General features: G+C 39.7%; 1 protein-coding gene across 1 annotated transcript in view; it reads right to left on the bottom strand.

Moving 5' to 3' along the window:
• prkar2aa (protein kinase, cAMP-dependent, regulatory, type II, alpha A) overlaps positions 1–16,105 on the bottom strand; it is a 403,140-nt gene that overhangs the window by 56,209 nt on the left and 330,826 nt on the right. Inside the window, exon 11 of the mRNA XM_068052117.1 lies at positions 15,289–15,395. Within this exon, the coding sequence (XP_067908218.1) occupies positions 15,289–15,395 (107 nt within the window). The remainder of the gene's footprint in view (positions 1–15,288; positions 15,396–16,105) is intronic.

Genomic DNA, 16,105 nt, shown 5'->3' with positions numbered 1-16,105 from the left:
TGTGACGATCTGCCTGGAGAATGAGAATCATAGAATAGTACAGCACAGGAGGAGGCCATTCAGCCCATCCAGTCTGTCCCAGTTCTTTCAAAGAACAATCCTGTTAGTCCCACATCCCCTCTCTTTCTCCATATCCCTGCAATTTTTTTTCTCCTTCAAGGATTTATCCAATTCCCTTTTGAAAGCTACTATCGAATCTGTATCAAACACCCTTTCACAGTGAATTCCAAATCCTAACTTCAAGAACATAAGAACTCCTGTGGCATTGGGTCTCGGTCATCTTCAGGTAGCTCTACATTGGTGGTAAATCTTTTGGTGAGGGTATGGCCTCCATTGCCTTACTGCCTCTCTTGCCTCTCCCGTGCCCTCCTACGGCTCAGGATTCTGCCCTTCCTGCAGAGAATGTTGCCTCTCATGGCCACTGGGCCCAAAATCTGACAGTCATGCCCACAATGCCAGCCTTCCTTTTGGACTGGTGGCTGCCCTATTGTGATTGGCAGCCTTGCCTCTTGCTCTTCTATCTCAGTGATGTAAAGAGGGCGATGACCCTGTTCAATGCCTTAGCGCTGAATGCCCACTCTCTCCACCACCTACATAATGCCAAGGGCACCTCCTTTCCAAATGCCAAGTCCCCCTTTCCCCAGTAACCCTCTTATGGGGCTAGGTTAATACCCTAGGGCAGGCATGACTGGCTCTCCATTCCGTAACCGCCTTTCTTCAGCTGGCTAGCAACAGACAGCATGTGAAACCTGTGCGGCTCCTTCAAAATTTGAACCACCACCTCTAACAAGCTCTTAATGAGCTGCTTAAGTATTATAATGGCCTCAATCGGGTGGCGGATGTGATTGCTATCCTGCGCTCCCCCCACCCTGGTGAACATTGCTGGTGCCAGGAACGCTGCCTCAAAACTAACACACTGGCCAGCGTGGTATTTTCGCGACCCCCACCCCCTCCCGCCTCCATTTTCAACCTAGGGGGGTCCCAAAAATTCAGCCCAGAAAGCATGTTGACCTGTGCCAGCAATAGTTCTGGCACCTTGGTGTGCAAGCATGAGTGATCAAAGAAGCTTTGCTTGGTGACTAAAGTGGTCCGCCAGGATTCACACGAGACTACAAAAGCATTTAAAGTCAGGTGATGCTGTTTAGCCAGAACTGGTCATTGTGCATTTTCCGAAGGGCCTGTTTCTGTGCTGTATAAATCTATGATTCTATGACTCTATATTTGAGAAAATGCTGGGAACCAAGAATATTTGGTATATGTATTATCCACAGCGATAAATTACTGCTGACCTTTCAGTATTAATGCGCAGCTCAAGTGATGGCTAAAATAATCAACATGACACCACATGCCACCAGGCATTTTATCTGTCAGATAGGGACTTTTTTCTTTGACCTGAAGTGACATTACAGTCCAAAATCCTGACCACAAATAAATTGATTGTTACTAAGAATGATTTTTCTCCCTCAAATTTTGTATAAAAGGTGCTTAGAAAAGTAACTTTCATTTTAGTTACAGCACGTGCAGACTTTAAAAACATTCAAATCATTAACAAGAGCATCATAGCTCCCAAATGGCTTTTATATTGGAGGGGTACAAATGATAGCAACGGTACAGCTATTATGCCATCTGTTGCATCCCAAATACTTTTGTTATTTGTTTTCAGGATATGGGCAACACTGGCAAGGCCACATTTATTGTCCATCCCTAGTTGCTTTGAGGTTGTGATGGGCCACCCTCTTCAACCACTTCAGTAAACTGAAAGCACCGCAGACTCTCAAAAATGCTACTGTATCAATAACATCTTGCTGCACAAGTTAACCGTGATGGCTGGTTTCACATGTCTTCAGTACTTTACAATTGGATCTCTTCGCTACATCGCCAAGCTCAGCAATGTAAAAATCTGAATGAAGGAATGGATGAGGAGGAGAATTGAGAAGGTAGAAATGAGGTTGAGGACAATGACATGCCTTCAGACTTATTGCAAAACATGCAGAGAGCTTATCCACGCTTTATGAACCTAACCCGCTGGATTGGAATGTGCACCTTAAATGGCCCAAATTCATCAAAGCTGTCACACTGGAGTTAAGCAAACATTCTTAATGTAGCCCAGAGTTAACCAGTGGAGGTTCAGTTGGACTCGTGCACAGGATCCTGATCGTGAGCAAGGGGGCAATCTTTGCCAATACGTTCAGGCACTAAAGAGCCTCCCAGGTGGCCAAGATGTGGTCTTGAGCTGAAATGCCGTTTAGTCCGTGTTTAGTGCAAGGGGCTATCTTGGTAAAGGAGATGAAGCCTATACTAGGAAAAATGTCCAGAGGCTCATTAAGAGTCTGATTTCCACTTAAAATGTCTGCTAGCACTCATTAAGGAGACTGCATGGCATTTTGGTGGGAACACTTGGCCAACAACGACCATCTGTTTGGGAGTAAAGTTAGCATTGATGTGGATTTCAAAAAGATACTCACCATTTCATTTTCACTTGCTGCTGGAACTGTGAAGAGGGCCTCAAAAGCACATTAGGAGACTTCCTGGGACACTTTATCAAGACTTTTCTAACATTCCAGCAGCATTTATTCTGGAAATACTTGGAGCACTTCACCTAAAAAGAGCAAGTGCTATTCTACTTTACAGCAGTTACCAGGAGAAAGTGAGTGCTTGGTCATGAGCATCTTACTAGGGTCCCTACTTGATTTCGATCAGGAACATGAAGGAAGGCACGAAGCCAGGCAGAGCAGCACCAGCTGCCACAGGAAAGAGGGACAGAAGGGTGTGGTGTCATCCTTCCCCACTGCAGGTACAGGATATCCCTCCTCCTCTGGACCTCCTCCACCAATGTTCAGTGCCGTGACCGCAAACCTGTCTGCCCTCTCCCTCAGTCCCTAATCCATCCGAAAACCTGCCCTGTGTACAGCCAGCATACTCCACACCTTCAGCGGAAGTGGGTACGAGAAGCCCATGTATGGTGCTCCACGAAAATTATATACAATCACCACTTGAGTACAAAACCTGCAGGTGTCTGGTTTCACACCTTGAGGCAAGTCTAAATTATGGTAATAGCAATTATTGTGTGCTAAATCCAGGAATGTAAAAACAGGAATAAATACAGGAGTGTCTCATGTGCACTGCACCCATTTTGCACCTGTTCTCACCCTTTTACCAAAATAACCCCCACCCAAGAGTTTTCCAGTCATCCTAATATGATTTGAAGGATAGTGCAGAGCAGGTAATATCCTTGCCCATTCTTCACAAGAAGTACTTTAAGGTGTAGATTCTTTCATTCGAAACTGAATATATTAAATGTCCATGAAGTCAAACACTCACAAAGTAGGAACAGTTCATCAATGATATGTGAAATTAAACATTTTTTTTTATTCATTCATGAGATGTGGGCGTCGCTGGCTATGCCAGCATTTATTGCCCATCCCTATTGTATTACAATATATTCAACTTTTTAAATTTTAAGCAGCCATATTTAATTCAGTACTCAATTTCTCAATGCAATTTCTGCAGTTAGTATCAACTGTCAGTCCTCTACTGCCACCACATTGGAGATATTTTGACATTCTACTTCAGATAACATAACTTTTTTTGTTTTTGATCTGCTTAAAGCCTGAAATGAGAGGGTCTCATATCCCTCCCCTTCAGAATTAGATGAGGGCCTGACTATCACTTTTACTAATTACAAAGCAGAAATCACTTGCACATTACGTTTTTCACTGTGTTATTATTTGTAAGCTTTAGATAACATTAAGCCATGACACATAACTCAAGGTAGGTTAACTGAATACAAGATAAGATTACTGGCTTGTAATCTTTAGGGCACTCAGAGCTATCTTTCATTATATTGTTAAATACATTAGATTGCTCCATTACCTATCTAACTGTCCCATCTGACATTACACCTCCGTTATCGATCGTTTTCCCTGGCTCGACACCTTTAAGGTCTCAGTAGCTAAGGAACATTCATGTTCCACATGTCACTTAATTATCACTATCTACATTAATTCTAGTAACCTTTGATTCTAATTCTAACCAGACATTAATCAAGATGAAGATCTCAGTCAACACAGCATTAACTGCTCCAACTGGGAGTCCACTGCATATATCCAACACTCTTTAGGACAATCATTCCTCCTCATCTCCAGCTTGTTTGATGGTCATTGGTTTTCAGCTCATGAGCTCTAGTTGCACAACACATTTGAAATTAAATAACTGGCTTGTGTCCATGTTATCCATTCCTTTCAGCACATTAAAAAATAGATCATTTGCTCTCAATCACCTTTGCTGAAAGCAAGTTCAGATCTTACTCATTTAATGTCCCAATTCACAGATCATCCTCATCATTCCTTGTATTTTCTTCAATGAATCAGTGCCCTTTTGAAGATCGGATGCCCAAAAATCACCAATGGTCTAACGTGAGAATGATTTGTTTCTATTTACAGTCCAACACCCTGAATTTGTACCCTGAGGCACCATTAGCCTCACTGACAACAGCTTCACAGTGTCCAGACACTTTCAATGAATAGTTAATAATATCACTCGAATCATTTTATGGGTTTGCTAATTGACAAGTCATTGTGAATACCATTCCAATATGCATAACCTTACGTTTATCGTCATCTGCCTACATGCTTAAATTTTAACAATTATGGAGTTTTGTATCTTTGGCTTCAAAAGGCTTTCAATTAATGCGGAACCTATAAATTAAGCATATTGGCAAATATATCATCAACAAGTCAACTAACCAGACCCGCTGAGTACTTAAGCACATTGGCAAATATATCAACAAGTCAACTAACCAGACCCGCTGAGTACTTCCAGTATTTTCTGTTTTTATTTAAGATTTCCAGCATTCACAGTATTTTGCTTTTGAACTAATATCAGGAATTGATTTCACAGTGATGAGTTTCTATAACTAGGCTGCAGAATGAGTTAAAAAATGGGTATCACAGTTAAGAAGATGAGTTGTTACTCCTTGGCTCTGTACAACCAGAAAGTAGTTCCAAGCACCGCCAGTATCTCCCAGTAGTTTACATTCTTCCAGGAACTGCTGCTTAGTGTAACCATAAAAGGAATACTCCCAATGAAAATGATAGCGCAAGACAAATGGTTGCATTATAGCACTCACTTACATGATGTCTGTGTTTTCAATTTACAGGCAAATGGACATATCCATTAACTCATTGAATCACAATGTCAGCTCAATACAAGAAATAAAAACCTCAATGCCACGACAGAATTTAGGGAAATGGTTGAACAGTTTGAGTCAGGATTTAACCAAACAAAGCAAGAGGGTGACTATTTCTACAACACATCCTATATATTTCTAATATTTTCAGAAGGGATCACCTACATTTTAAAAATGTAGTCAGCTTCCTTCCTAAGACTGTACTAAACAGCTCCACAGTTTTACACTATAGGAACGAAATACACTTAAAACAAAACTCCGAGGAAAGGTTTTGAAAAGAAAAATAATCTTTTTAAATTATTGTGTATCGATAGGAAACTGAATTTATGATACTAAACAAATGTTTTTTTTTTAAATGGTTCTCAAAAAAGGTACCTGCCCACACGAAATAGATTTTTCTTACAAATTTTACTAGTTCAATATGTAGGGTATGCTGTAGACACTTGAGGAAACAGTGGCTGTGAAGAACTTGATGTTTTGTGGAACAGTGAAGATCAATTTAAGATGACTCAACCATGTATAACAGAATGGAAAATTTAAGAATTTATCATACATTTCCCAGCAAAAACCGTACCATTGGTTATTTGATTCCCTTAACCAAGTAACCCTTATTTTCAGAGGAAGCACAACATAAACAATGAGAAGTAAAAGACTCTCAGGTTCGGTATTAAATGTTGGATATACTAATATACCATAGCTTATAAAACCAAGAGGACCTAGATCATGGCACTAGTCCAACACATTTTTATGGTTTTGATGAACTCAGGATCTGAAGGTTTCTAATTGTAATTCAAAAGACCTGCACTCTGTGCAAAGGTTTATAGCTCAGCACATACTTGTCACCAGCCTCGTTAACAAATCAGATCTGACACACTATTTCAAACTGCACATCACCCATTGTGATTGGACAGTGGCAGAATACATTATCTGTCCTACTTCCACTCCACTTCATTTGGCATCAGGCCTACAGCACAGAAGGTGAAACTTACCTTTACTGGTCAGTAAAAGTGAAACTGCTCTGTAAGATGTCGTGATTATAGAAAGGTTTCACCTTTGCTAAAGACTAGGGATACAATCTTCTCAACTGGCTTCAAAATGATTCTCTCAACTTGTAATAGAATCATGGAATGATACAACACAGATGGAAGCCATTCAGACCATCGTGCCTGTTGGCAGCTCTTTGAAAGAGCTATCGAATTAGTCCCACTCCCCTGCCCTTTCCACATGGCCCTGCAATATTGCCCCTTCACATATTTATCCAATCCCCTTTTGAAAGATATTATTGTATATGCTTCTGGGTACATATAAAGGAAACAACGAAAGAAAAAATTTGGGGGGGGGGGGGGAGGGGGAAGGGGGAGAAAAGCAAAAATAATGAATTGAAGAAAACAAGTAATTTGTATGCTGAACAATATCCAACACTACATTTGACCAGAACAGTAACATCTGGTAAGACTCCTGATTTATTTGCTATGAAGCACCTATGCCTACTTTCAGGTCCATGTAAAAAGTGTACTTTGTATCATCAGCTACAGACTTCAAGAATATTACAGCTTGGAATATTCTCATTCATTGTTTATATTTGAAAATGGGGACTATAAGAGTAGTGTTAATCTTTCCTCATGACAGCTGCTCAGCCAGGAAGTAACACAAGGAGGTACACTCTCCACCTCAAGTTGTCATCCTCTGCTTATTGATAAATGATCTAATGGTTCTAAATGAAACAAGTGCTTGGGCTGACTGACATTATTCATCCAGTCAAAAACAGGTGAGCACCCTACCCACAGCATCCAAGTGAAAGTTTTTTTTTTAAGAATGTACTGAAATGAGCAGACTTCAACACCATGGTACAATTCAATTCTGAAGCACATTCCTTTGGTCCAGATCAGAATGTAATCGAGATTTAAAAGAACAAAAGTCTCATCTTTCTAATGGTTGCAAAACGTCACAAGTGAATTTGGTAGAATGAATCCAACACCTAGTGCATACATGTCCGCATCACAATATGTACCAAACCCAGAATAGGTTTGCACACTTATTCCAGTAGACTCACCAGGCATCCAATAATGCCTGTATCTCAGTGAGGAAGGTTACTGAGGCGACTAGGATATACTAACAAAATACCAAAATCCAATTACCCATATAATGATGTTATAAAAAAAATTAACTCACAAAATACATTATCGGTAATACAGTTTATATTCTTTGCCAATTTACTGTCAGTGAAGCATGCACATAAATCCTGTTTTGAGATTTGCACTTGAAACATGACTACAGACCCAACACCTTACTTATACTTAAAACTGTGACCTGGAATGCACTGCCCCAAAAAGTTGGTGGACGCAGATTCAATAGGGACTTTCAAATAGGAATTTGAAAAATACTTGAAGGGGAAAAACGGGGCAACAGTGTGGAAGTGGGACTACTCGGACAAATCTATCAAAGAGCTGGCAAGGCTTGATGGGCCGAATGGCCTTCTCCTGTGCTGTATCGTTCTTTGATTTTATAGTAGAAAACAGCTGCAGAATCAACATTGGAATGGATTCCTTTTTGCCATTAGTAGGGGATTCCTGAAAGTCTTGCACTGCAGAAGTAATTTTTTTGTCCAGTAATATATATGTTTAGTTTAGTTTAGTTTAGAGATACAGCACTGAAACAGGCCCTTCAGCCCACCGAGTCTGTGCCAACCATCAACCACCCATTTATACTAATCCTACACTAATTCCATATTCCTACCACATCCTTACCTGTCCCTATATTCCCCTACCACCTACCTATACTAGGGGCAATTTCTAATGGCCAATTTACCTATCAACGTGCAAGTCTTTGGCATGTGGGAGGAAACCGGAGCACCCGGAGGAAACCCACACAGACACAGGGAGAACTTGCAAACTCCACACAGGCAGTACCCGGAATTGAACCTGGGTCGCTGGAGCTGTGAGGCTGCGGTGCTAACCACTGCGCCACTGTGCCGCCCTCATATGGCTATATCCAAGCCCCAAACTTCCCCCCCCAACATCCCCCACCCAATTTCTTGTCCATACAAAAAATTTAAAAAAATTTGCAGCTCTTACTGAGTCTTGTACAAAATAGTATGAAACTAGCTCATTTAAAATAGAGAAAAGCGTTCTTTAAATATTTGCAAATATGTCAACATGTTGTATGCACAGTAGTTGATGGATAGGTATGTTTTATTTTACCTAGAATCTACAAATCAGAAACAGGCCATTTGCCCCAGCTGGTCTACGCCAGTGTTTATGCTCCACACAAAACTCCTCCCACCCTATTTCAGCTAATCGTATCAGCATTACTTTCTATTTCTTTCACCCTCATGCGTTTATCTAGGTTCCCATTAAATGCATCCAAGCTATTCACCTCAAGTAGTGAGTTCTACATTCTAACCACTCTCTGGGTACAGAAGCTTTTCCTGAATTCCTTACTGGATTTATTAGTAACCAACTTATATTTATGATCCCTAGTTCCAGTCTCCTCCACAAATGAAAAAGACATCTCGCATCTACACCATCAAACCCCTTAATAATTTTAAAGACCTCTGTTGGATCACCCCTCAGCCATCTCTTTCCTAGAGAAAAGAGCCCCAGCCTGTTCAGTCTTTCCTGATGGTTATAACGTCTCAGTTTCTTTTTACGCTTGAACCATTATATTGAGGGATGCATCACCCATAACACCAATAACCAATGAGCCCTCCTGGAGAAAAAAAGCTCTATAGTTCAGTTAGGAGAATGCAGGAGGCAGTCTGACTGACACTGCTCGTTGTTGTTTCCACTCATCAGAAAAAAAAAGTCTGAGCATGCTAATTTCATTAGAAGGGCAAAGCTGCAAATTTAGAGCTGTTTTTGGATACAGCTCTCTCTCTATGCAGTAAAAGAATTAACCATGCTGGGAACTTAAGTTGAAGCTTCGCATAGCACTGAAAGTATGTTGCACTGTTGGAGCTGCCTATTTATTTTTTGGATTACTTGCAAAACTAAAATCCCATCTGCCTGTGCTTTTACCTGTAGCGACATTTGTAAATACAGAGCATTTGCCAGGCACCCAACCAATATTATCACCAAAAAAGAAACCAACTAATCTGGTCATTCATCTGATTTTTGCATTGGGTGGGGTCTTGCTGTTTGCTTATATAGTAATTATTGCATCAGAGTAATTAAGTGTATATTCTGTAAGTACTTCTGAGAAGTTTCTGAGATGTATGAGAGGATGCAACAGAAATGCAAGCCCTAGTCTGCTGGAATTTGCTTTCAGTCTTGAGATTTTTAATAAATAACTTGGTTCACTTTTTGTGACGTGCGTAACTTCTGATTGATTTGTTTTAGAGTCATAGAGAGATGCAGCAGTTCTGCATGGAAGATTGCCGTAAGGATTTTATCATTTGCAAAAACCAGCAAAAAAAGTAGCCTGCTGGAAACGTGATTAAAGACATTTAAATCAACACGACTGTTACGACTGAGGCGGGAGGAGTGCACTGTTTATTCCTGTTCTACTTCTCCATGGGTCACAACATATATTTACATTTTTTCCCACTTAACAATATGGTCAATCATAGACTCTATTTTTATCCCAGAATAAAACACACCAACCAGGTTTCTTTAATAGACAACAAAATTATCAGTTTATTATAAAACAAGTCTTAACCAGTAATGAAGTAAAGCATAAACACACAGATTGAAATATTAAAGTTTCCTTTTTACCTTAGCCCCTCACAATCACACACACACACACACACACAAAACATGGTTATTTAGAGCTCTGTTACAAAAAAATATAAAAATCACTTCGGCTGACTACTTGCTCATTCTTGAAGAAAAAACAGATGAGATATGTTGTGTTCCAAAACTGGCCAAAACGTTTAAGAGGCATCTTGACAAATACATGAATAGGATGGGAATAGAGGGATACAGTCCCCGAAGTGCAGAAGGTTTTAGTTTAGGCAGGCATCAAGATTGGCGCAGGCTTGGAGGGCTGAATGGCCTGTTCCTGTGCTGTACTGTTCTTTGGCATACAGTTTATCCTCCGAATACACATTGACGGGTCACTGTGATCTTTTAGAACAGTTCTTTTCAGGTGGCATTGAGAATTAATTTAGCAGGCTTTTCTTCAAAGACAGGCGACGAGAGGAATTGACACAGTGGACTTCTCGGTCTTTTAGAGAGGTGCTGGAAAGCTGAGCTGGGTTGTGGTCTTCTCTCCTTCCTTGGGAGTTCTCTGCTTTCCTTGGGAGTTCTCTTTTTATACATTTCAACCCCAACTCAAAACAATTCAAAAGAGAAACCGACAACCTTTTGACCTCCATCAATCTTGACCTGTCACTTCTTTGTAAACAATTTCTCCAGGTGTCCAAAGTTCTCTGTTGTTTATTGAACAGCAATTGAGTCAGGTGGTTTCCCAGAAAGGCTGGTTGTTGTTGCTGGAAGTCAGGTGGTTTTCTAGAAAGGCTCGTTTTCCTCAAGACCTCTCAGTGCCCCTTTTAAAAAACATTTCCAGGGACTATTTTTCAAAGTCAAGTGGCCTTTGCATGACCCCCTTATAAAACCCCAAAGTTTAAAATGTCTTCAATCTTTCAAAAATGAATCATCAAAAAATATATTTAACAAAACACAAAGGGACCTTTGTAACACTACGTCGATCTTACAATGAAATATCATATCATGTGTTTTAACCTCAGAAAAATATTTTCCTTAAGTTTGCTGAACATTCAAATTTATTTTAAGGCAGCAGCAAGTAACAAAAACAATTAAAAAGCGTGATGAATAAACATCACTGGATAAAATATTAGGGATGAAGCAGATAATAAATGCACAGCAATTTATTTTATGGCACCAAATTGTGAAATAATATTTTATGCCACTTTCGAATGAGTCATTCCATATATGTTAGAGCCTGACCAAATTCACGGTCAAATTTTACAAATTTCAGAGTCATGGAATTTTAGGAATCGTGAATTTCATGATTTCACATAATTAAATTGTAAATTTCACGGTGTTGCAACAAACCGTGAAAACGACCTATTTAAACCAAAAAAACAGACAAGGGAAATTTCTGGCTTCAAATGGCATTTATTGTATACTCAAAAACTATTGTTAAAAAGCTGACTATAAACAGGTCACATTCTTTACTCACTGAAGTCAGTGGTTGAATGTGAGCAAGGAGACTCACATGCATTAATCTGAGACTTCATCTCCTCACAATGTGAAGCAAAAACCTTTGGTATGTGGCCCTGTCGTAGTTTATTTGCACTTGGCAAGCAACCACCATTTTATAGATTACGTTGAATAAATACCCACAGCTGTGGCCGCAGTTTTTCCAATGGTATGTTGGCGCTTGCAAAAGAATCCAATTACCATCCAACTAACAATTTTATGAGCTCTCTCTCAACTTCTTAAAAGGAGACAAAAATAGTTGCTTTTTTTTGCATGTTTGTTGTTTTCCAGCAGTGTGGTGTCGGATGCTCTAAAGTGGTGCTGAACCGATGCCCATGTGTGTGATCCAATGAAACATTTCAGCTTGTACAAAACAGTATTCCACCATTGGCAAGCAGAATTTGTCTTCCAAATTCTTTCACTAAATGTGCTGCAGTAATGGTTGTGGCCACTTTTGATTTGCTCATTCTGGCATTCTCACATGTCTGCTAATATTTGAGACTGTTCTCTCAAAACTGCACCAGAGGCCCTCCCTCTTCTACCAATTAGCGAGTTGAGCCTACTGTCAAATCACTAAAAGTACTTTGTACTGAACATTATTATTGTGACTCTTCAATGCAGTATGCCTTGTTGCTATGTAACCTATTCCTTGCTTTTTTAAACATTGTTACGGCCAAGGTGGGAGGAGTGCACAGTTTTTTCTAGTTCCACTTCTCCACAGGTCACAACATATATTTAAACGTGTACCCAGTTACCGATGTGGCAATAACAGACTCTATTTTTATCCCAGAATAAAATCCACCAACTAGGTTTCTTTAATAAACAACAAAATGATCAGTTTATTATAAAACAAGACTGAACCAGTAACGAAGCAAAGCATTAACACACAGATTGAAATATGAAAGTTTCCTTTTTATCCTAGCCACACAGACACACACAGGTTAACCAAAAAATAGAGATTTTTTCTTTAGAGCTCTGTTACAAAAAAAAGACAAAGAGAATACTTTGGCAAAATACTTGTTATTTCTTGAAGAAAAAAACAAAGATATGGAAAAATGTCACTTGTTCCTTTTTGGCTTGGAATCCCAAATATGCATAGATGGCTGTCACTGGGATCTTTCCAGAACAGTTCATTTCCGGCGACGAAGATCAGTTTGGCAAGCAACAGGGATTAATGGCAGGCTTTTCAGGAGAAATGCAGCATCAGTTTCTCTATTTCTTACACCTGATTCTCAGGAAGTTCTCAAAGAGATGGAAGAGGCTGCTGATAGTGACTGCTCTCTTGGCTGGTTTTCTCCAACTGCCTTCAAAACAGTTCACACCCCAGCACACTGTGCAAAGCAAAACCAAAAACAATACCTCAAGAGTCAAGCCTCCTGACCCCTATAAATCTTGACCTGTCACTTCTCTGTAAACATCATCTCCAAGTCAAAAAGCCCCTCAGGGGATTTATCTGAAGACAGGTGACTTCCAGTAAGGGTTGTTTACAAATCAAGTCCAAAAGACCTTCCAATGATCCCAGTGAAAAGAATATACATGGAATCCTTTTCAGTTTTCCCAAATAAAATAATCTCCATATTCTAAAATACATGAGTCCTAAAAAATTTTTAGTAAATAATATAGAAGCACTGTCATAACAACATACTGCTAGTCAATCTCTAATGGAACTTCACACAGGAAGCCATGACAAAATACAGCCTTCAGGTCAAGCAGGGTGAGAGAGCTGGGGTGGGTAATTACCAGGATGTCAATATCAGAGTAAGAAATACCTCAGCAGAATTCCCACTGCAGGAATGGGGGCAGAGGAAATAAACACAGATGGGGAGAAAGAGGAGAGAGAGCAGGAAAACCAACTCATCAGGAGGGAAGAGCAACATTAAAACTACTTTAACTAGGTAGGAAGGAAGGAAAAACAAGAAAGCAGGTAAACCAAATCAGCTTGCTTGCAGCGGGGTAGGTAGTGAGGGGAATGCCAGTAGCAATATAAGAGGGGGTTGCATCAGTCTGGGGAAGAGCATGGAATACTCAGCGGGTGGAAATCTGGAAACACTATCAGGGGTGGCACAACAAAAATAATTCAGTTAGAGGCAATTTGCACTGGTCCAAAGTTTTTCGAAATTTATTAAGGAACAGATTACAAAAAGGTCCACTTTTTAAACTACTTTAAACAAGGTGCAATTTAATGGATTTTCAAGAAGCCCCTGAATTTGCCCTTTCTATGCAGGCTATGATTAACCGTGAACTACAGAGATAGATTTCTTAACTTCTATACAAGCAATGATAACGAATCAGGATATCATATAATATTAGCTCACAGCTCGACATACAGGCATTTCTTAAGAAATAAGCAGGACTAGGCCATTTAGCCCTTCAAGCTTGCTCCATCATTCAAAAAGATCATGGCTGATCTTCCACCTCAACTCTGCTTTTCTGTACTATTTACATATCGCTTGATTCCCCTGGTATCCAAAAATCTATTGATCCCCGTCTTGAATATGCTCAACAACTGAACATTCACTGCTCTCTGGGGTAGAGAGTTCCAAAGATTCACAACCCTTTGCGTGAACATGTTTGTCATTCTCTCTGTCCTAAATTCTGAGACTGTGACCCTGAGTTCTACACCGCCCAGCCAGGGAAAACATCTTCCCAGCATCAACCCCGCCCAGCCCCTTAAGAATTTTTTATGTTTTAATTAGATCATCTCTCATTCTTCTAAATATAGGCCTAGTCTACTCAATCTCTCCTCACAGGACAATCCCCTAATCCCAGGAGTTGTTCTGGTGAACCTTTGTTGCACTCTCTCTAAGGCAAATATAACCTCTTTAGGTAAGATGACCAAAATTGTACAAAGCTAATAAAAATCAACTGCTCACTGTACTAGCGTGTCAATTTTTTGTGATTTGTATAGAAGGACACCCAACAATCTCTGAACACCATCTCAGTCTAGGCTCTCCCATTACATTACCTCACAGCTGTTCAGCCATCACATACCTTAAGCTCCCAGTATGACCTAAGGGTGTAATACGTTATGCAATGCAATATGGTGTCCCATTTACTGAATCAAATATATATTAGATCAATTTATATTATATTTTGATACTTAAAGTGGCAATGTGTTTCCTTAGACCAGATTGGTCTTAAGAGCTTTGAGCACAAATGAAACTCTGAAATATGAATCTGAAACAAACAGCAATAACACTAGTCAGTTGCAGATATCAACAGCAGAAAACAACAGTGCAGTCCACAAAGTCTCAGACAACAGAATGGAAGGAGATCACCTGATTGAGATGGATGTGCATGGGGCAGACGTGCTATTTGGATTTAACGACAGAACAAACCTAGATGAAATGGAATTTGTTGCCTATATTGCAGTAGTGAGATATACAGTGTAAAAAACTCCCAGAGTTTATGTCCAGTTTTCCTCAACACAGGCAATATACAAATCAAAGGCAGCAGCACGTAATTGATTCTTTTTTGCATCACAATACCTTTTTTATGATAAATATCCAGTCATATTACTGTGGTTTTGTAGTGTAACATTAAACTTACATTGCAGGGTTGAAAGAAGCAGAGTGCTCAAGGACAAGTACAATATTTGTTCGTCAGGACCAAAGGCAGTGATGTTGGAAAAAAAGCCATGTCCATGACCATTTTATTCTCAAAAATACAAGCTTTAATGATAAATAGTTAAAAATAAAAGGTCAATGGTTAGACCTGAAAGTTAACCATTAACTAAATTCTACTAACCTGGAAAGCAATCTATTTTAAACAATGCATTAACAAGGATGTCATTGTTTTACATGTACAGCAGTTTTCAATTATAACATTCTGGTGAAATCCACCCAACATTGCTCATCAAAGGGGTTCTTCATTTCACAGGGATATTAAAAAAAAGTAGAAATTAAAATCCTGTACCAGAACAGAGTTTAAAATCCTTACCGTTCTATTACATAGAAATTGTCTCCATCATCATCTTGGTCAATGACATGCTCTGAAGGCTCAACTTTCCTCTCGAACATTGCATCAAGGATTTGATATATTTGTTCCTGTAAAAATAATGGGATATCATCAGTTGGTACAATATTTTTTAAACTTATATTTCCTCTCTTTTCTGAAATGTTCCCATCATCTGCAAGTGAAAATAAAGCCTAACAAATGGAGTTTAGGTACCATGATAAAATGGCAGGTTTTGGTAGGATGAAAAAGATTATACATTTTTACCTAATACTCAAATCTTCCAGTAACAATGATTATCTAGTGTATTGGTGCAATGTTCTATTATCGAACATCATTCAAACTTGAAAAGGCATTCAAAAACAACTATTATTTTAAAGTGAATTTGTATATGGTTACCTTGCATTACCACTGTAATAAAATGAAATCAGCACAGATCTTCACACACACTGGCCGTAATTTTACACCCCACCAAAGAGCGGGAAGGTGGCGGGGACGGAGTATTAAATGGAGTGGTAGGCTCGGGGTGGAGCCCTTCCCAACCTGCTCCTGGCTCCGCCGCCCATTTAGGCGGGACCTGCTGCCACAAGCGGGTGGAAGTCCCGCCTCAGAACAATTAAAGGCCGGAGAACAGCAAAATGTGGGTCAGATCCCCAGGCCAGGCAGAAGCAGGCTCGCCACTGACTTTTCAGTCGATGGACGGCTCCTGTCTGCTGAGGGAAAAATCCCCACCATTACGTTCACTTGTAAGGTCTTACACATAGTTTGATCTTCCTGTATCACTTACTTCCTGTCACACTTT

The sequence above is a fragment of the Heterodontus francisci genome, chromosome 19, assembly GCF_036365525.1.
Source record: "Heterodontus francisci isolate sHetFra1 chromosome 19, sHetFra1.hap1, whole genome shotgun sequence".
Taxonomy (NCBI): domain Eukaryota; kingdom Metazoa; phylum Chordata; class Chondrichthyes; order Heterodontiformes; family Heterodontidae; genus Heterodontus; species Heterodontus francisci.
This window is presented reverse-complemented; position numbering and strand designations above follow the sequence as displayed.